This window comes from Oryzias melastigma, linkage group LG3 (assembly GCF_002922805.2).
Source record: "Oryzias melastigma strain HK-1 linkage group LG3, ASM292280v2, whole genome shotgun sequence".
Taxonomy (NCBI): Eukaryota; Metazoa; Chordata; class Actinopteri; order Beloniformes; family Adrianichthyidae; genus Oryzias; species Oryzias melastigma.
Window position 1 is genome coordinate 7,004,782 of NC_050514.1, and position 22,473 is coordinate 7,027,254.

Consider the following 22,473-nt stretch of genomic DNA (forward strand, 5'->3'; position numbering starts at 1 on the left):
AGGGGCGCTGGAGTAAGTGTGCCATGGTGACGGCTAACTTCATCCCCATCATGACCCTGCCTCTTGGTTTGCCAGCTCCAACCGCTCCAACAAATGTTGCTCTCTTAGCTTTCTCGTGACTTGAGGCATCTTTTCACTCATGGCTAAGAACTCAGATTTGGCGAAAGGGGGAGTGGTTTAGCACAAACAAAAACGGGCTTCAACAGAGAAGAAGAGACCGGGAGCAACGGTAGAAAGGCTCTGCTGTGTCTGTCACTCGTGCTGCAGGCTCCAGTCCAACAGGCAGAACATCCATCTGAGTGCGTAATAATATAATATACTGTAGTTATCAATATGTCTTAGTAGATCATACTTGTGTAAGCTTAAATAAAGAAGTGAATGAAAAGAATGGCTACTCCGATGTTGAGTAAAATGACCATAACCACCAGAATAGAGCTGGAGCCCTGAAAGACATGAGAGGAGAAAAGAAGCTGTTAGTTCAGTTTTCACACAGACATTCATAAACAGCAAACACAGGCAGCAGCACAGCATAGGGATGAACGGCAGTAACAATGTTCATGAGGTCAGGGGTCAGCAACTTTTAACAGTAAAAGAACCATTTGGGCTCGTTTTCTACTCATCAAAACCTAGAAGGAGCCGCATACTCTTACTTCAGCCTTTAAAAAAATTGGATTTGCATTCATGAACATCTTTTTTTTAATAATAAATGTAAATTATGCCTATTTTTTTTGCCAGAACAAAAGCAAAAATATAAAAAGAACCTAGCATCTCTCAGAATGTGAATTTTTTTTCATAACACAAGATAATATGTGATTTTAACTAATAAAAGTTTAAACTTTTTACCAAAGTTTTGCTTTTCATATAAAATCTGTTCATCCTGGAGGTAGAGTTGAGCAAACAAGATGTCTTCAGGTCAACAGGATGTAAAAACCTACATAGTTTATCATCTATGTGAACCTCAGACATCAATTTATACATTTAACTCATCTAAATTAAATAAATGCTTATTAAGTAATCCATACTTTAAAAAATGCTATTTTATTTTATTTTTATTTTATCTATTTCCCCCTCTTTGTTCTCAGCAGTCTTACACTGCTGGGTTTTGTTATTTTAGTTTGGAGCCACCATGGAGAGATAAAAGAGCCACATGTGACGGAGAAAAGCATCTCGCTCCGCTTTTCTCCTCCTGGAATTATCGCTTTAATGGTTGAAAAGTTACAGTATGTTGAAGATTTTGTGTTTAAGCGTCACCAGCGACGCCTCAGGTGTTAACGGGTTAAAGCAAAGTATAAAAGCACCATGCAAGTATACAATTTTGTTGTGCTAAATGCTTGTTAGAAACCACTGTTAAAATGTTAAATGTTGGCAGATAGAGAAGTTCGTTTAAACAGAAAAAAAACTTTTTATGAACGATTTACAAAACAAGAATAGAGTACTTCAAGCTCTAGAAAATGTCTTTGGTTTCTGTTAGTTTGTGTGCTCATCTCTGTTTTGCTGGTACAGTATGGAGATAAAATAGTCTCACTTGATTTTGTGTGTGTGATTCTTGATTTGTTACTCGTAAAAACACCCCCCCCCCCGGTGTTTTGTTCTCGGTAAAGCATTCAAACTGGTACAGCCTGTGCTGTGAACTCACTGAGTTTGGTTTGAGGGTGGGATGCTCGCTGTCCTGCTCCAGAATGATGGGCTGAGACTTCAGGGGCGGGGAGAGGGTGAGGTCCCTGTGCAGAGGCCACTCCTCTAGCTCCGCCCCCACATTCAGGTTGTCCAGCATCTGTACAGAGTCCGCCGATCCTTCCCGAACAGGGCGAAAACCTCGGGACCGCAGTTTGTTGTTTTTGGGGGCCGGGGACTCATGGCCCAGCCCGTGGGCCGCTTCAGACTCTGCACAATGAAGCCGCATGTCGACCGTGTAGTCATTCATTTGCTCCTCGTCGTGCTCTGTGAGGCGAGAGTGGGCGGGGCTCCACCTGAGGGTGCTTTCAGCAGTCCACTCTCCCCTGTGGCCGTCCAGCCTTTGGTCAATGGCGGCATGCTCACCCAGCCTGTGGTTTGTGGGGTTGTGCTGCTTTGGATAGTGGTTGGAGTAGACATGCGGCCGGGGGCTGTATTTGGAAGAAACGTGGTCCTTTGCATTGTGATTGGAGGAGATGTAATCATCACACTTGTGATTGTAAGAGGCATGCTCCAAAGTCTGGTGGTTAGAAATGTTGTGTTCCAAGGCCTTGTGATTGGATAAAATGTGCACCTGCGGCTTGTAGTTGGAGTAGGCGGGCTCACAAGCCCTGTGATTGGTGGAGGAATGATCTTGTGTCTTGTGATTGGACGAGGAGTACTCCCTGAACTTGTGGTTGGAGGCCACATGCTTGGACGCCTTCTGGTCGGACAGGGAGTGGTCCCACGCTCTGTGGGAGGAGCTGTGCTCTCGAGACCTGTGATTGGACGAGGACTTCTCCACTGGTTTGTGGTTTGGGACTGGAGCTTGCTCATACCCGTTTATTTGCCCCTCCTGCTCTTCGAGGAGGGAGGGGGTGGTGGAGCGACTGCTGCCTCCACGCTCCAAAAACGGCTCATCAGTCCAGTTATTAGCCCCGCCCCTGGACAGATTGACTCCCCGCCCCTCTATCAACACCTGGATCTCAGCCCCGCCCTGATCATCCACAGCACTCTGCCGCATGAAGCAGGCGTTTCTGGGGCGATGGGTGTGTTTGTGTGGACTGTGGGGAGGCGGGGTGGGGACACTCAGCACAGGACTGAGATCAGGTGTTATTACAGGTGGCGTGGTGTCGGGCGTGCACAGTTCTGGACTGTCTGTTCCCGTTGAGATGACCTCATGGTCCCTGTTCCGGGCCTCCTGTTGTTTTGGGCCCTGACACTCCAGTCCTGAAAAAGATAGAACATCAGTGAAGACCACAACAGAACCACTACACCCCTGTTAAGTTGACCTTTAACACCGGAGATCAAGTGTTTATGTTCTTTGACTTACTGTAAATTTTCAACCGTTAACACGATGATTCCAGTAGATTCTGAAGGAGAAAAGCGTCTCGGGCTTTGGACCAGAATCTACTGGAATCATCGTGTTAACGGTTGAAAAGCTACAGTTTATTAAAGATTTTGTGCTTAAGCATCACCGACGACGTCTGAAGTGTTAAAGGATTAAGGAAATTCCCACGGATTTTAAAGCAGACAAAAGCAGCTTTGCACCGATGTACATTTCAAATATTTGTTTTGAGTGAGTTTAACTTCTCTTTCTTTAATCTTCTTGCTTGACGTCGTGTACAGCTCAGTATCAGGAAACTGGAGTGGAGCCCCAGCTGACGGCTGTGAGAAGCTGATATAATGCAGATGCTTGAAGAAACCAGCGTCACAAAGAGGATGATAAAGAATCTGACATTAGTGATAGGAAAATCTGTCTTTAAATGTAGCTCGGGAACACCCCGAACAGAATAAAAAAACAACGTCTGACAAAAGTTGCAGTTTTTGTGTGACACCCGCAGATAATACACAGTGGATTCAATTTTGTCATTATATTATTATTATTTTTTTAATGAATGTTCTATGAATTTATTTTATCACATTTATCCTCCATGTCTTAAAAAATCTGGTCAGTGAAACTATTATCTGACTGTAAAGTGGTCTGTGAACACATACACATGGAGCAGCTCATTAGCATTAGCATCATGCAAATGCTACATCGCTACCACCAAATTAACACGTTTTTACTAAGCTTTTGGTTGCTCCTATAAGTCCAGCTGTTTGTCTTCCAGTTCTGACTGACTCCAGATAAAAATCATCAGATGTTCTGCTTCTTCATCAGCTGAAACTAAATGTCACATGGAGAAGATTAGCAAAAATGATCGCGGAGGTGTGGTGTCTAGTGAGCGTTTGTTTAAGGAAGGAAGTGGAGAGGCCAGAGAAATGACCAAAATGAGAGTTAATAAACTTGCCATGTGGTGACTTACTCTCTCTAACTTTTAGTCACCAAAGAAGAGAAAATGCTCGTGACTGAGGAGTGTTAATTTCGGGCCCTTCAAAATATAAATCTATCACGATAGACTTATTCCTCTATCAAGAAAATGGTCTATCGCAATATCTGTTGTCATTGTTTTATCGCCCAGCCATAATTACAATAAAAAACTAGAACAGAAACTATTCAGTTACAATTTTTGTTCTATTCTTTTGATTCTTCAATTCAATTGAATTTAGAGTTTACACATTTATACACATTTGTTTAGAAATACATTAACAGTCTACTATATGATTTGAATATATTTCTATTAATCTGATCCAGTTCTCATACTGTAAATGTATCAGTGAAATAATGAGATTGTTAATATCATCCAGTGTTACATGGATTCTCTCCTATTCCAGAAGAAGAAAGAAAAAAAACAATGTTTTAGACCACAAATGTTTACTTTAAAAAATATTTCCTTAAAAGAGTTTGGAAAATTCATGTCTGTGAGTTTATAAAGATGTTCATTTAGTCACGAATGTATGTTTAGGTCGACTGTGAATTAGCATTAGCCGTCCAATGGGAAATTCCATTGAATGTTAGCATCAAGCGAGCAGACTTTAGCTTTATGTGATAAATCAATTTATATTTTTACCAACAGATTATTGATTTCCTAAATTATTTTAAATCGGTTATTTGAGTTTATGAATCCAGCCCTTCCCTTCTCACTTGAGGTGGCTACAAGGCTAATGAAGACACATCCCACTCCTCATAAGATGCAGCCGCTCCTCTCTATGACGTAGAGGTACATGTGACTAAGGCTTTAGGAGTCGTTTAAGGGTTAACAAGGAAGGAAACAGAAACTCTCTTTTTGTACCAAACTCATGAATATCAGCAGCAAGTTTTCTATGGAATTTAAGAGAGTAAGAAAGAGTAAAAAGAAGGATGTGATGGAGACTGTGATTAGTGGAGAGATGAAGACTGTGATTGAAGGCTGATGTTAAGATACAGAAAAGTTTAGTTAAGTTTGATTAAAAAGTGTGATTGAAACTCAAAGGAAGAATGATACAGATCAAAAGCGAGAAGACTTATGAAAAGTGTGATTAAAAAGAACTTAAAGTGTAATTTAGTGTGTAATGAAAGACACAATGAAGAGGCGATCAAGTTCATTAAAGCACAGATCATAAAAGTGGATCATTTGGTGAACAGTGAGATGAAGAGTGAGACAATGAAAGAAATGAAGTTTGAGACTAAAGCTGTAATGAAGTGGGGTGAAAAGGCCAAAAGTGTTGAAGAATGTGATGAAGGTGTGGGTGCTGAGGTGCTGCTGCTCCTCACCGTTGCCATAGATGTGAAAGGAGGGGGACAGCTCTTTGGCGATGATTCGGGCTTGCCGACATTCTTCTGCTGCTTTCTGCGCCACCCCCTCTGCAGCCTCGGCCTTGGCTCGGGCATGGCTCATCCTGAACAACAACGATGTATTATTCACTCCAAACTCTGTACATGCCATTATATAAGGCTAAATATTAAATAAATGTATTGTCTACGGTGCTATAAACACAATCTATATGAATGAAGCAAACCATTTTTATAATCAAGAATGCTACATTTTGTGTACTTGTTCAGTTTCATCTCAAGCTGTGAGAAGAGGCAGCGCCGGCCGAGCTGTGCCTTACACTAGATTGTGCTATCCCATAGAAACTGGGATGAATGAGTTTACTCTAACAATCTAATGCTTTATTTTAAAAATATGATTTTAATATTTATTGTATTTCATGTTTTGTCTATTGTTTAGTTTGTGTTAAAATGTGACATCAAACTGCACTGGAAAGATAGGCGAGGCGTGCAGTAGCACTGCCTCAACAGAGAGGGCACTCATGAGCTCTATTTGTTCTTCAGTTGTTACTAACAAAGTGTTTTTAACCCTTTAACACCGGAGCTCCAGTGCTTATGTTCTCGGATTTACTGTAACTTTTTAAATGTTTTTGCGATAATTCCAGCAGATTCTGAAGGAGAAAAGCGGCTCTTCAGGATTTACTGGAATTATCCTCCTAGTCACAATGTGTTAAAGATTTGGTGTTTAAAGGGTAACCAAACCCTAAATGAACTTTTTGGACTGTTGATCTCCATAAATGGGACTTTAAAAGGGTTGTCTGCTAGTTCTTGCCACATTTTTTTCAATTTAAAATAAAATAGTTTGATTCCTAAAAAATATGGTTTAAAACTGTCTATCTGCTGCCCCCTACAGGTGAAAATGAGATATTACGGTTGAATTTTGTGATTGGTCGACTGGTGTAAGTCCAAGAAGATTCATGCTTTGAGCTCCAGTACAAATGCCCCGCCCATCGTTGAAGACTCGGGCAGGGTCAGGAGTTGAAGCTCACCACGCGACATTGAAAACAGCGGAGCTAACTGCGATGTCGACGGCGAGATCGGCTGAGCTCTCCCCAAGCGATGCCGAGAGTGTAGTGGAGCAGCTAACTAAAAAAATCTTTCATTTTATGATACAAGCATGAAATTTGGCTGAAGTACTTATAAGAAAAAAGTGCTAGCCACTTTAAATTCCAAGATTGCCACCAAAGGTTGTTGGTGTAATGAGTTACATTGAAAAAATATGAGTACTTCATCAGGTAACTTGACTGCCAGAGGCTTTGTGTTGCGCAACCCATTATAGGGCATTTTTTAGGCAGAAAGAGCTCATCCTCACCGCCACCCTGGCATTAGCAGTCCCTTTTCGGGGCAAAAAACCATTGAAAACATCATCAAGTAAACTATTTTTATGATATTCTGCCAACTTTACTGCCAATGGCGGCCATCTTGAAAAAAATGGCGGCCATATTGGATTTTTGTGTGGCTATCACTTTTTTCCTGTAACTAGACCCAGAGACTATAACTGTACCAAATTTCATGCTTGTATCATCAACTGAGCGATTCTGGCTAAAAATGACACTAAGCTGCTCCACTAGTGGCGGAGGTCGCTCCTGGACGCTCAGAGGGGCAGAGCTTACTCTGTGATGTTGACGCCGAAGCTCTGCTACGCCAAGAGCAGCGGAGCTTACTTGCTCGCTAAACTGGTGCTTGGAAAGCTGGCTGACCGGCAGACAAAGAGCAGCTGTGGGATGGGGAGGCGGCCTGCTTGGTTCTCCTGAACTTTAGGATTTTTATTTTCATCGAGACAATAATTAAAAGGTCCTTTAGTTACTTAAAGCTAAGATAAACTCACTTTCACTGTCAATCATATTTCCAGACCACACCTCCTTCACTCAGCCCGCTTTCTCTAGCCCCACCCCCTTTTTTGTATTTTTCAAACCTGGGTTGAGAGTGGAGTCAGCCTCCACTCCTGTTTGGTTACCCTTTAAGCGTCACCGGCGCTGCCTCAGGTGTTAAAGGGTTAAAGCAAAGTAGAAAAGCGCTAACATAGGTCCCTAGACTTGTACATTTAGTCAGAAACGACACGTTTTAGCATTTTGTTTGTGGATTATTTGAAATATGATGGATGGGACGTAAACCATTTTTTAATTCTAGGTCTGCAACCTCTAACAGTAAAAGAGCCATATGGGTTTGTTTTCTACTGATCAAATCTCAGTAGGAGCTGCAAAGTCTTATTTTGATACTGCTGTACATCCATTACCATGTATTTTTTAATAATAAATATGATTTGTGCTTCTTTTGTGGCATGACTAAAAACAGAATTAGAAAAAGGAACTAGCATTTTCTCAACATGCGAAATAATATATATCGTTTGATAGAAGAGTGATTTTTTTTTCAAAATAAAAGACAGCTCATGCCAGACCGGATCATCCCAGTGCAGCTCTGGACAGCATAAGATAATAAGTTATTTAAACTCATCTAAATTAAATAAATGCTAATTTAGTAACCCGTACTTGAAAAGAATACTATTATTTTATTTTTCTTTAGCCACTACATCAGGGGTCTGCAACCTTCAACCCTTTCCAAGCCATTCGGGTCAATTTTCCACAGACCAAAACACAGCAGGAGCCACAAAGACTCACTTCATCCTTTAGAAAAATAAGACAATACTACCATTATGATCAATAATAATGATCTACTTTTGCAAGAATAAAATATAAAGAGAAAATACTCCTTTAAAAAATTTGAAGCAGTTTATAACTTTGTCATATGATTTCCTTCCTAAATAAAATACACCTTGTGTCACATAGAATCAGCTCAATGCTGCCAATGTAGTAGCAGGTAGAATAACGTCAGCAGTGATTAAAAAAAGACAAGTTTATTTACTATTTGTGGTATATCTCTGCCAAAAATATAAAATCGGAAAAATAAAGAAATAAATATATCTGAGCCAATTGTGACACTGTATTTCTCAACCCATAAGGTGCACTTAAGTATTGTTCAAAAATAGAAGATTCCTAATCCAGTTCGCCTCAATTCTGGTTCTTCTTTCCGACTTCCAACTAATTTTCTGCTGTAAAAATCTGATGTCTAAAATGTTTTAGCTCAGTAACTTTAGTTATTAAAATGTTATTTTTCTTTAACCAGAGTGCCGTACTAGAAGAGTAAAAGAGCCAGACGTGGCTCTGGAGCTGCAGGTTGCAGACCCCTGCTCTAGATCGACCCCTAACGGCCTCTCATTACTTACTCTGAAAGAGTCAGTGCCTCACCAGCTACAACCTTCACCGCACATCACTGCGCAGAGATAGCTATGCAAGTTTCTACAACTGTTTTTTATTTGAAATTTAACATGTCTCATTCTAGTATTTATATTGGATTATCATGGTCAAGAAATGGTGTTTTGGGCTGGTGTAGCACTTCAAAGAGTGTTTATTTGGGGGAAAGTGTATAAATAGACCAACCTTTTAGTAGCACATGCCTCTTTAAGACATGTTTTCAGGTGACAGACCAATATACCAAAGTATAAATGTTTTTAGTAAATTTGAAGATTTAAATTTGTGTTTAAAGTGCAGAAGAAAATGTTTTTGAGAAAATTTACAGAAGACAAATTCTATCAGTTCCACTGGCCAATTGATTTACTTTTGACAAGAGAAAAAGACATTTTATTCTAAATGTTTCACTTTTATCCAGTTAAGTTATGTTAGCTGATTGTTTTAGAGTGTTTATGCTTTTGTTTCTTACATTTTTTGGTCCTAAATCACATGTGTCAAAGACATGGCCCGAGGGCCGGATCCGGTCAAAAGCTTACAACAATACTTTTGTTGCGGCTATTAATTTTCGAGTGCCATAGCCAGATTGTCTCGGCTGTTTTGGCTAATTAAGCATTTAGCTAATATTTTAGCTGGCTATCAACTTCATCATCTTCAGCTATCAGCACTAGCATCTTCAGTGGCCAAATTCAGCTTCACACTAACATTATCACAGGTAATGCTATATATCTAGTTCATAATTATGTTAAAAAGTTACCGTTTTAAAGTTTTAAAAATGTAGTTTTAGTGTTCATTAAATGTTTATCCTGTTCGGCCCGTGACCTCAGGTGTGTTTTGGATTTCGGCCCCTCATGTTATTGAGTTTGACACTCCTGTTATAAATGATTCACATGTATAAAGAAGGCGGGTGGACGTTGAAGGTCACAGCAGCTACGACTCACCGGGACAGGGCGATCTCTGCTTTCTGCTTGGCGGTGTCTGCAGCCTTCTCCGCCGCCTCCACCGCCCGCTCCACCTTCTCCCGGATCTTGCTGGCCCTCAGCGGGATCAGGTTTTTGCGCTTCCCGCTCACCAGCATGTTCTGCTTGTACTTGCCCTCCTCCTTGGTGCCATCTGGAAAGGTGGTGCAGCCGTAGCCGTGCCTCTTGTTTCCTGCCCACTCACCTGCGTAGTGCAGGCCGTCTGAGCGCCGGCTCACCCCCCAGCCTGCCCGCTGGTCGCTCCGCCACTCTCCGGCGTACATCTCGGTGACGGTGGCGTCCACGGGCGAGCCCTGTTCGCTCTCGCTGATGCCCTCGGAGGCGGCGGAGCTGACGGTGCTCATGCCCGCCTCGCTGCAGAAGGAGCTCTGCTTGCTGAGCTGGCTGGCCAGGGAGCTCTTGGACTCGGATCTCCGGAGCTTCAGGCCGCTGAGGATGGACTGGCGGAAACGGCCCTTCCTTTTCCTCTGCCGCTCCGCTTCACTGGGAGCCATTAGAGCAAAACCACCACGGCCCACCGGGCTCCCGGCAAGACCGGCCACCATCCCGTCTGAGGGCGTGGTGGGGCCGCTGTCCTCCAGGGCCGCCGGGGGCCCGTGGCTGTGGTCAGAGCGGAGAGAGTTTATAGATGTTCGCAGGGGGAAGAGGATGACCGCAGCCATGCCGTACGGGACACTCTGACGCACGCCGTAACCGTGACGCATCCCCGCCAGCCACTGGCCCTGGTACGTTCCTGCAGGAGAAGCACAAGAGCCAAACTTGAGTGTGACCCCGTCCACCAGACCGTTCTGAGGACCCATCCTGAACCAGTTCAGTCATTGCATTTGACTGAACGTTCTGATTGAACTCAGCATGCAGTGTTTATGTTCTTTGATTTACAGTAACTTTTAGACCGCAACTTTTAGCTCGACGAGCCGCTTTTCTCCTTCACAACTGGAATTATTGTGTTAATGGTTGAAAAGTTACAATATGTTAAAAGTTTTGCATTTAAGAGTAACAGACAACACCTCAGGTGTTAAAGGGTTAACCAAAACCCCTTTTACTCATCTGCTCACTTCCCCATTCAATTTCATCCAGATCACTTTTTCTCTGCTGTCCTGGTGACCTCTGACCCCTCCATCTCCACCAGATTTTTTCTTGTACTTTGGTTTGCGTGTTTTATCCGATTAAGAACAGATGCAGTACTGTGCCATTCTAAAAGTAAAGTTTACAAGTTTTTTCTTTCCTAAAAAGACGACACTCCTCTCAGGTCCTTCGACAAAGCAACATATTTTTGGAAAGATTCAAATATTTCGCAGCATTTGTCTCATAATTGGAGAAAGAAAAGACAAGAAGAGCATGGTTTTTACTGAAAGGTCCAAAGAAAAGTGTTTCATCAGTGAAAGAATGTGATAAGCTAGTTCATTTTGTTAAAGATTCTTAACTTTTTTAGTTAAAAAAATATAATTCAGAACAAGAATCAGCTGTTTTATTTCCTTTCCTGACAAAAGTTTTCAACTACAACAGGATTTCATACACATTTGAGTGTTTTGTATCTAAAAAACTTTTGCCTCAAACATTCTAAATCAAAAGAAAATTTCTCGCAGTGAATAGAGCTTGAAACACTGATTCAATACCAGAGCCGGTCCTGGGCATAGGCGAGCTAGGCGGCTGCCTAGGGCGTCATCTGCTGCGGGGGGCGCCAAACTGCAATGATTTTTTTTCTTTACAGTTTGACACACTACTCATTTTGTGTAAAATGCTAAAAAATGATGTAATAATTAAAACCATAAATGAAATAACTGACAAAATCAGTGGTGTGTTAAACTGTAAAAAAAAGAAAGAAAGAAAGAAAGAAATCATTGCAATTTGGTGCCGTATCCAACAGATGGCACCCCAGGCGACCGCCTGGGTCGCCTATGCCCAGGGCCAGCCCTGACAACACTGAAAACGTGCTCGAACACATGCCCAGACCTGGTTACTCTTCTGCTGACAAAGTCTTCAGTCTTTGGCCTCAGAACCATCTGACCCACAGCTGAAGACCTTTCCAATCTAACACAAGCATTAATGTGCTGTTTCGCGTGAGGAGAACACAGATGCAGAGAGTATCTGAGGATGTTCTTCTGTCTGTGTGGGGTGTGCTCACCGGTGTCCCTAAAACCCCGCGGTTGCTCAGCGTCTGCTTGTTGGCGCAGCATTAAAGCTGCCAGAGTAAATAAAAGAAACAAGCAACATGAACCCGGAATAACAGCAGAGTTTGGCACATATGTGGTTTGTGAAATCAGGCCAAGACTCGTTCCTCCTGAGCTGTCTGAGACTTGGCAGATGAGGTGTGTGTGTGTGCGTGTGTGTATTTCCCTGGTGTCTGCTGTTCCTCCACTCTACCTTCAGCGTCATGTCCAAAGCCCCTGCAGGAGCTCTTCGGCTCAGGAGGTCCAGAGCTACACTAGAGCTGTCTGTGGTGCTGAGAGCACATGCCTGTGCGTCAGCTGGTTTCTGTTCCTGCAGATTTCCTGCCTTTTGTCATCAGGACTTACCTCCTTGATAACTTCACAAAACCTGTTTGAACGTCAGAGCAGCATTCCAGATTCTTCAAACTGACCAAACTCCACCTAACAAGTAAAACACAATGAGCTCGACATAGTGGAAGGTAAACTCTGCTAACATGGATGAATAAGATCCAATCTTCTTTAATATTGAGAGTCCAGTGTTGTCGCCCTTTTCTGAAGTCTAACTTTTTTTTCAAAGTCCCTGTTCTGAGAAACCCCTGAACTACGATGGAACCGTTCTAGAAAAAATGCACTTTATGTCCAGCATTTACAGGCCACTGTCTAATCTTTCGTTTGTCGTTACAGTAGTTAAAAATTATTTTTTGTTGCAGCTGATAACTTTTCAAGCACAAACAGGCTGTAGACATCTCCCCTTCACTGAGTCTGCACACGTTAAAGTGCTAAACCTCATCAACGATGACTCAGCAAAACGACCTGTTTCAGTGATGCTTGACCTGAATGCACCTCGGGTACTGTGGACAGTCCAGGGTTGGGTTGTTTCCATGGTGATATGAAGTCTGGGAGAGTCTCCGCGTCATGTGGAGTGCCTCAGAGTTTGATTCATGGACCTCTGCTGTCCAGCCTGCAGTCAGCTTTAGAACCTCGGGTCAGAACCAACACAGTGAAGCTGCTTTCAGCTGCTGATTATAGATGGAAACAACTTCAATTTATCCAAATTTATCAGGTTCAAACCCAAACTGAAATGCTTCCTGCAGTCTTAGGCCAGCTGCACCTTTAGAACGGTTTCGGGTCAACCACAGCAGACATATAGTCAGCTAAAATATTAGCTAAATGCCAAATTAATGCCAAAAAACAGAAAAAGAGAAAAAATCTTAGGCTAACCAAAACAGCTAGCATGTAGCTGCAAAAAATAGCAAAACTTCAAAATAGCCTAAAAAACTGAAAAAAGACTAAATTAGCCAAAAAAAAACGCTAGCATGTAGCTGAAATATTAGCTAAACTCCAAAACAGCCTAAACATCTTAGTAAATTCCAAAATGTTCCAAAAAGCTAGCAGAATGACAATTTTTAAAACTTTAAAACCATAACTTTTTAACATAATTGTGATAAATAAAAGCAGGCAGGAATATTATTCCAGAATAAATCCACTTAAACCTTAAATAACTTTTAATATTTTACTCTCCATAAAAATATATTTTGTCAAAATTAAATTAAAGCCCAAGATAACATCAGACCATTAATAACAATAAAATAAAATGATCTGGAGGGCCAGACAGAATTACCTGGAGGGCCGGATCCGGCCCCCGGACCTTGACTTTGACACGTGTGATTTAAAGGACGACCATATTAATAAACTGTAACACTTTAGATGAGGAGCTTCAAAACACTCAGTATAATGTTGACAAAGATAGTTAATACATTTGTTATGTTTGTAAGCAGTTTATTAATATGGCCTTTGTAGATAATGGTCTTCCTTTGTATGTTAATGGATCTTATTATGTATGTTAATAAACCATATTTGGCTTATTGTGCTAATTAATGTCTTATAAACATCCTATAAGCTCATTAATAATATTTGTTAATAAAGCTTCTTAAGGAATCGTATTCTAAAGGGTTACTCATTACTAGTTAGATGCAAGCATTTACTCACCATGTGCTGAAATAGGACTTTTACTCGCCAAACAGGAGGAAACGCCCACAACAGGCAAGTGTTCATTTCAGACCATTCAAAATAAGAGTTCATCATCATTGACTCATTTCCTACCAAGAAAAAGTTCTATCGGGATAAATGTCGTTATCGTTTTATCACCCAGTCCTACACTGGTACAACCTAAATATTCAGCTGGTTGAAAATGTTTGTATGCCTCAGGAGGACAGAATATCTCTGAACCTGCTTGGATCTATGAGAGGAAACGGTTTCTCCCTAAACTCCAGGGACACGCTTCTCAAGACAGAGCTGGAATTTTGTTCATTTACACCGTTAGATCTAGAATTGTTAGAGATCTGAAACATTTTCCAGTGTGAAAGTGCATTTATGAAAACCATAACATCTGTTTTTTTAGCATAACGTTTTTTGGTAAAGTTATACCTTGAATAAGGGCTAAAACTTGAACTTGACATTCTACTGAGAAGGACTTTGTTACAGGAAATGTCCTCACTTCAATTTTGCAGATTTTCCTAAGACGATTATAAATTCCTGATATCAGAAAATCCAAGTCTGTGATTCCAGTGGCACTGGAGGGGTGATTCAGGAGCAGCTGGGTTTGTCGTCTTCACTAGTCGTTCTCTCAGTAACAAATATTTCTGCTACTCAGCTTGGAAAAAAAAAGAAGAGGAAATGTTGGATCCACCAAGAAGCTGACGACCAGTGTTTTTTAGTGGAAGCAGTTCATTTTTAAGAACAGGACCTATTATTTCTGAGGCTTCTTCATGGCAGACATAAACCACACTCAGTTTGAGCTTTGATTAAAAAAATGAATCTGTAATCAGATTTCTAAACCAGCCAGTAGTCAAATGAAATATGCAAGTTCTGAATTTGTAGCTTCATTTTTAAGTGATAAAAATGCTTGATAGGTTAAGTGGAATTATGATCTTATGAAGACAATTTACCCCCATATAACCACACTCCCACCTCTATGCCGTGTTCCAAAAGTCTGCTTTAGATGTTTGGGGATGTGCGTCTTCCAGAAAGTGATATTCATCAGTGTTCTTGCAGCTTTCCTCGTTGAACTCTCTAATTGATCCATTTATGTCCAAAAGTTTCTGACTGAGAAATCTGACCTGAACCGAGTCAAGTGAGACCTGACCGTCTGTCCATCTTCTGCTGATGACCTCCTAGTTGAGTCCTCCTTCACTTCAATGATGAATCTCTTCTGCAGTTTTCTTCATGAGTTTATGATGGACTCCTCTGAGTTTCCTTTGGAGTCCAAAGCAGCAGAATCCTCTTTCAGAGTGAATTTCTTCTGATGCTTCATTAAAGCTATATACACACTAGCAAAATCATAACTGCTATTGTGGATGACATAAAGAAGGCTAAGTTTTTTTCTGTGATTCTGGACTGCACCCTGGATACAAGCCACACAGAACAGTTGTCAGTGATCATTAGAGTGGTGTCATTGATGGAGAAGCCTCAGATTAGGGAACATTTTATGGGATTTTTGGAAGCAGAGGAGTCCACAGGCCAGCACTTGGCATCCATGATTCTAAACAGACTAGAGGAGTTGGGAATTCCTTTTGAAGATTGTAGAGGACAGTCTTATGACAACGGGGCAAATATGAAAGGCAAAAATAAAGGAGTTCAAGCCAGGCTCCTGGAAAAGAATCCCAGAGCTCTGTTTTTGCCATGCGCTGCACACACATTAAATTTAGTTGTGTGTGATGCAGCTAAGAGATCTGTTGATGCTACGAGCTACTTTTGTGTCCTGCAAAAGCTTTATACATTATTTTCAGCCTCTGCCCAGCGATGGTCCATACTTAAGAGTCATGTGAGCATCACTCTAAAGTCGTGGACAGAAACAAGGTGGGAGAGTAAGATCAAAAGTATTGAGCCAGTGAGGTACCAGGGAGCTGCTGTGAGAGGCTTTAATAGAGGTGAGAAACCAGACCAAAGACCCAGCTATAAAGGATGAGGCCCAGTCTTTGTTTGAGCAGGTGGGGTCGTACCATTTTAACATCTGCACAGTTGTATGGTATGACATTCTAACTGCAATACAACATGTCAGCAAACTCATGCAGTCTCCAAATATGGATGTGGACCTAGCTGTGAGTCTTTTGAAGAAGACTGAGCAAAGTCTTCAAAGCTACAGGGAAAATGGCTTTGTGGATGCACAGATAGCAGCCAAAGACCTTTGTAAAAAATGAATGTGGAGGCTGTTTTGAAGCAGAAAAGGTTGAGGTCCACAAAGTGAAAATTCTCATACGAGTCACATGATCAGCCTTTCAGTGATGCACTTAAGAAGTTGGAGGTTGAATTCTTCAACGTTGTCGTTGATGAAGCTTTGTCAGCCATCACAGAGAGGTTTTCCACATTGGAAGTTTTGCATCAAAAATTTGGGGTTTTGACCAATTTCCCAAGCCTTTCAGATGAGGAGCTGATGGAGCAATGCAAAGCACTAGGTGCCACACTGCATTTTGAAGGAAACCGGGATTTGGACAGCAGAGAGCTTGTCCAGGAAATCAAGAACTTCCCTAATTTGCCACCAAAAAGCACGAGTCTCCTTGAGCTTATCACTTTCATGTATGATAAGGATTTATCAAAAATCTATCCCAACTTATGGACTGCTCTCAGGATTGCTCTTACTTTGCCAGTCACTGTGGCTCAAGCAGAGAGGAGCTTTTCAAAACTAAAGTTGATCAAGTCATACTTGAGGTCAACCATGTTTCAGGAACGACTCACTAACGTTGCCATCATCAGTATCAATCATACAGTAGGGGAGCAGATTTCATATGATGACATTATTGAAGAGTTTGCATCAAGGAAAGCCAGAAAGGTCAAGTTTTAGTTTGTGTTTTCTATTCGTAGTGCAATAATGCTGGGATTTTGCATATTTTATTTTATTTGTATGTAAAAGGTGCGTGCTTTATAATATTTTTATTGTATTTTATTTTATATTATTTATTTAATATTATGTTAGATTTAATATTTGTTATATCTAACTGTATTTTTATCATGTACATAGTTTGTTTTATTTGACGTTCTGAAGATTGTCATTGTGCTGTGCAGAATTGTCCAGTTCTTATCTGCAATTGCAATTAAACATTGGTGTTGACATGGACAAAATAAGGCATTTCTGACTTATGTTTTTTTTTTTTTGGGGGGGGGGGGCCTGGGGAGGCTCTCGCCCGGGGAGTCATTCAGTGTAGAACCGCCCCTGACTAGACATGTGGCTCCTGTTCTTCCCACCTCATCAGCATACGGTGTTCCCAACAGGCTGTCGGTCCCTGATACTGGGGGTAACGGTTCATTTAGAGATTCGATTCATATCATCATTTGTGGTTGACAATTCACTTTATATTGGTTCCTTTTCAAATATCCGATTTGATCAGATTCACTGACCTCAAATAGATCCTGGAGATCAGAGAAAAACAGCTGGAACTGAATAGAAAGTTTTCCAGATTCTTGTATTTCTTCAAGATAATAGATTAAATACGTGTACAAACTAGTAAACAAGAATGAATGTCAAATCCATTCACATGTTAGTTTGATAAATTCAGTCCACTGTTGTGTTTCCACATCAGAATAATCATCATTAGAACATTCTAGCACACTGTATGGTCACATGACTTTGATCAATTCAAAGTGTTTCCACACATTGGACTGGAATGATCAGTTTTGCTGCATCGTGTGTGTGTTCTCCACTTTGATGGTACTTTTGGTTTTTACCTTATAGTAAAATAAACCTACCATGCCTCGATCCAAATGGTGTTCTCTAAGATGGATTACAGATCGATCCATGTCCTTTTGAACTGATTTTATGATGGTAAAGGTCGAGTTGAGTAACTAGTATCAGAGAGATCGATCTGGCTGGATCGTAGGAATAGAAATCGATTCCTGGATTAATTGATTAATCGTAACATCCCTAACACCTACAGCAGGAAGAGGCTTGGTGCAAAATGTTGAAGTGCTGCAAATCTCTTGAATCTTGCAGCTGGGCACTACTCGCGATTTTTAATTTCTCCCTTCAAGATCAATTTTCAAATGGTTGGCACATCCGTCAATTAAAAGGGACGCCATCCATGCATTACTACAAAATCCAAGACCCTGATTGGTAGAAGTTCAACCTGGATTAACTTTTGTCAAGCATTCAATGACCGGCCATGGTGCTGTCGGTAGGGCGGTTGACCTCTGACCGGAAGATTGTAGGTTCGATTCCCGCCTTGCCCGCCCATGTGTTGAAGTGCCCTTGGGCTAGACACTGAACCCCACATTGCCTCTGGTGGAATGTTGGTGGCAGTGGAGCCACAATCAGTGTGTGAATTGTTTGTGATTGTAAAGCACTTTGGGCCTTCAGGGAAGGTAGAAAAGTGCTAGACAAGTATACAACATTTATGTAAAGCCTATAATTCAGGGGTGCACAAACTTTTTCGCTCCAAGGGCCAAAATCTAAATAGGATCCAGGTCCGCATACAATATTTTTTGCATGTCATGAAATAAAAGGAGAAAATAAAAAATATGGTTTTGGCTGAGTAAAACTTTTTTGAAAAGGTTTTTTAGGCTGTTTTGGAGTCAATAATGCTAGCTGTTTTGGCTAATATTTACACTAATTTAGGCTTTTTTGAGGTTTTTTGAAATATTTTAAAGTTTAGTTATTTTTCAGTTACATGCTAGCTGTCTTGGCTAACCTAAGTTTGTTTTTATAATTTTTTAAGGCTAATTTAGCATTTAGCTAATATTTTAGCTGGCTATTAACTTCAGCGTTTTTAACTATCAACTTCAGCATCTTCAGCTATCAGCAATGGCATCTTCAGCAGCCAAATTCAGCTTACAGCATTCATACTAGCATTATCACAGGTAATGCTATATTTCTAACTCATAATTATCTTAAAAAGTTAGGGTTTTAAAGTTTTAAAAATATAGTTTTAGTGACTTTAATAAATGTTTATCCTGTTCGGTCCTCAACCTAAGGTGTGTTTTGGATTTTGGCCCCCCGTGTGATTGAGTCGACATGACTTGGCAGGCCAAAAGGCAACCTTTGGAGGGCCAAATTGTATAATTGGTCACAGAAACTTGCGTAGTAGCTTTTGAATGTGGAAGCCCTAAACAAATGTTTAGACTCTTCATTGCAAGTGGCAGCTTGAACGGCCGCCGCCCGGAGCAGTGTGAACGTGGAAGAGTTTGTGATTCTTTCAGCTGCTGCTGAATGGATTTCTGGATCAGCAGGTCTGATGGAGATCAGGTCTGAGAAGCTCAGCTTCAATAAAATACCAGTTCAGTCTTGATTTAGGAGGTTTCACAAGTATTTTTCACCTGGAGCCAGGAGGCACCATGAGCTTACTCCAGTGCTGGTCCCTAGACAAGACCCTTCCTGCTGCTCTCTAACTATGTAGCCACAAAGAGCCCAGGTCTGGGTCTCCCTGTGCTGGTCCCCAGCCCGGATAAAATACAAGCTTGAGTCAGAAAGGACATCCAGCGTAAAACTCTCTGTCAAACCAAACGGATCAATGACATCTGATTCACTGTGGTGACCCCTGAGAGGATGTGTCAAGAGAAGAACTACGACCTGGTAGTCTCTGTGTGGTTGGTTCATCGGTTTGGGGTCCGAATATTCACAACCAAACAACTCAAACTGGTGATGTGAAGTGACAGAAAAAAAGACACTAAAGTTATAAAGAAGAGCACATTTAGAAAATATTATTATAAACATTGATTGTGTGCATTACTCCCCAAAGGCTACAAGCAGCAGAAAAGACAAGTTGTATTGATTTCGTCTTGGTTGGGGAGTTAAAGTGATAATGAAGATATAGTCTGTGATGATCGTGTTCCTTTTGCTGGTGATTGCAGGACAGAAGGACTAATGCAAAACATTTATTGTGTTTTTCTCTTTGGTACTGTGAGCATGAAAACACCCACAGTGGACCCAAACAGAACTTGATTTAGGAAAAGTCTGGCGGTCCGAATGCACTCCTCCATGACTGACAGCAGCGAGAGCCAATGAGAGCAGAGGAGCCTCACAGTGGTCCCCAGTGAGCATCTGACCCGCTGTCTCCTCGTTACCATGGAGACGGCGCATCACAGAGGATGTAATGCAGGGGGAGGGGAGTGTTGATGTGTGTGCAGACACGTGCTGGTTTTTGTGTTGCTTTGAGGACACGCGAGCGTGGATCTGGAGTGCACGTGTCTGCGTTGTTTTACTGTTTTCTCTTTTGAAGTTCTGCAGCTTTGTAGCGTTCTCTCTGACATCCCAGAGCCCCATTTTGAGCTGGATCTGATTCTCTTTCAGATTCGGTTTGAGGAAAGGTTTTTTTTTTCTGAGCTCTAGTTTCAAAGGTTTTCCTGTGGACGCTCAGGCAGAACGCTGTGAGAATCGAAAAACTGCAATACTGTGTTTTCTCCAAAGTCGCCGTGGGGCCGTGCTGAGGCCCCCTGACTCCTGGGCCCCCGGTGCCTCCTCCATGATCTATTTGTGTGTGTGGACATGACCTACATGTTATTTATGTAGCCGGCTGTGGAGATGTGCTGCGTGGTTTCAGAGCAGGAACAGTAAGCAAGTTGCTCCACTTTGGAGGAGTTTGGAAAAGTACGATTGGTTTTGAGGGTGCCGATTTGACCCCCCGCATGTCTGTGGGAGTCCCCTTACCTCCATCAGAGTAGGTCTCCGTTCCGTATCCGTCCTGCAGACCGTTGCTCCACGTGCCTTCGTAGCGGGCGCCGCTGGCCCTGCTCTCCAGCTGCCCATAGCGGCCCTTGAAGCCCTGAGTCCACTCCCCCCTGTACTCCCAGCGGCCCTTGCTCTCCACCCCGATGCCATGCCTCTTGCCCTGTGCCCAGGTGCCCTGGTAGCTGTTCCCGCTGGGCCACGTGTAGATGCCCAGGACCTCGAAGCCGTGGCTCCAGGCGCCTGCATACTCACCCTGACCCTGGGGGCCCGTGCAGACCCCTCGGCCGTGGGCTTTTCCCTGCTCCCACTCCCCGCAGTACGACCCCCCGTCATCAAAGTCAAACCTGCCTCCAGTGGACATGCATGAAACAGGTTTAGGCAAATCCTTAGAAAGTCAGAAAATAGAAAAGCTCAGGCGTGCTTCACTGAGAGGGAGGGAGAAGGGGGGAGGCCTCAGGTAGCATGGAGGTGGGGGGCCTCAGCGCTCCTTCTCCCTTCGGTTTAGGACGTAGAAGGCCGGCTCCGGCTCTGATCAGCAGCAGGTCGAGACCTGAGGAGCATCGCCTCCTGATGCAGGACCAATCCCAGCTTCAACGGCGGTTCTGCAGCCACAAACACGGCCAGTGTGAGCGCTGCTCCTCGCGGGCTCCTGGGCTCAGAGCTCCTCTCATCCTCCTCCTCCACCTCCTCCTGCACCTCCTTGCTCGACGCAGCCGCAGGCCCGTCTCTTCAGCCGGGAGCCGGTGGGTCCAGACGAGCGAGGCCTAGGCTTCTCCAGCAGCCTCACGGAGCAGCAGAAGCAGCAGCTGAATCCAACGTTACAGCATCCCTGCCGCACCGAGCCGGATGCTGCTGCGCTGGAGCGCCATTAGAGGAACACCCAAACACGCCGATGGCAGCTCCTCTGCAAAGCGTGGCCTGAAAATGAGCAATCCAGGCTCAGACACACACATCCATCAGCGCACAAACACACATCCCAGCTCCACCGTGAATATCGCTCCGGCTCTGCCCTCCTCCCTGCTCGGCTGAGGTCTAAGGATGAGCAGCAAAGATGAAGATGCGGAGGCCGAAATCACTCCTCTCCATTGCGCCCAAATGTGGAGAAAATTCCTTCAAGTTTTCTGTCCTTCCTCATTTTCCATCCTCTCTGTCTCTTGCCTGTAAAAACTGCTCATTACAGGACTGTTCCACCCCAGCCAGCACCCCTCCCCCACACACACACCTTCTGGTGGCTCTTAAAGAGATAGAAACAGAGGGATGGGGCAAAGAGCTGCATGTGCGGCGCTCGCTGCTCTTCCTCCGGGGATACAGGCTGCTCTCCTAATTATCCAGCCTCGTTTCACTCCCTGCCTCTCACACTCCTCCTCCTCTTCCTCTTCATCCTCCCCCTGGACTCAAATCTGGTCATTCAGCAATCTGCCTGCCTGGTAACCGGCAGTTTGTTCCCTCATTGATTCCTCTCGCTGATAGTTGTTGCAGCCCTTTTTTGCCATTAAGTTTCAGCTTCACATGAGCCACAAACAGAAAGAGAAATCTGATCCCTGTGATTATCACAACTCCAACGCAGGAGAAGCTCAACACAAAAGAAACAGGAAATTCTGTGTTGTGAAGCTAAACTTCACTGATGCAGTCTGGGTGCATTTGAACCGTTTAGTTTGAGCGCTTTGTTGAAACAACAGCAAAGGGTTTTTCATCTTCTGTCAAAGAAAGAAACAGGAACGCGGATTCAGTTCCTGTTTCCTGTCCAACCTGCTGCTGGACCTTCAGTTTTCAGAGCCAGACTCTGATTATTCAGTTTCATACATTGACAGTATTGGAGAACTGGACCAAGTGAGTGTGACATCACTCATCACCTGACAACTCCAACCAAATGAAGTCAATTCACTGGTCATATTTTGGGATGCGGACACCGCTATGTTGGAAGGAGCAATGATTGATCCAAATTAACGTTTCTATGGCAACCACTCTCACCAATCGGACATAAACTTGTTGGAAGGCCACACCCCTTTCCCATGAAATCGGACTAAGCAAAATCTGTCAATTAAACATTTTATACATTGGGGCATCTGATTGGTCAGTTTATTATAATTTGACT

At 42.8% G+C, this 22,473-nt stretch overlaps 1 protein-coding gene across 1 annotated transcript in view; it reads right to left on the reverse strand.

The window, feature by feature from the left end:
• si:ch211-146m13.3 (junctophilin-3) overlaps positions 1 to 21,674 on the reverse strand; it is a gene marked incomplete in the record, with an annotated part of 22,615 nt that extends 941 nt beyond the window's left edge. The window contains 5 exon segments of the mRNA XM_024265202.2: positions 1 to 443; positions 1,637 to 2,883; positions 5,291 to 5,415; positions 9,534 to 10,305; positions 20,358 to 21,674. Coding sequence (XP_024120970.1) covers positions 363 to 443; positions 1,637 to 2,883; positions 5,291 to 5,415; positions 9,534 to 10,305; positions 20,358 to 20,739 — 2,607 coding nt within the window.
• Between the last annotated feature and the right edge of the window lie 799 nt (positions 21,675 to 22,473).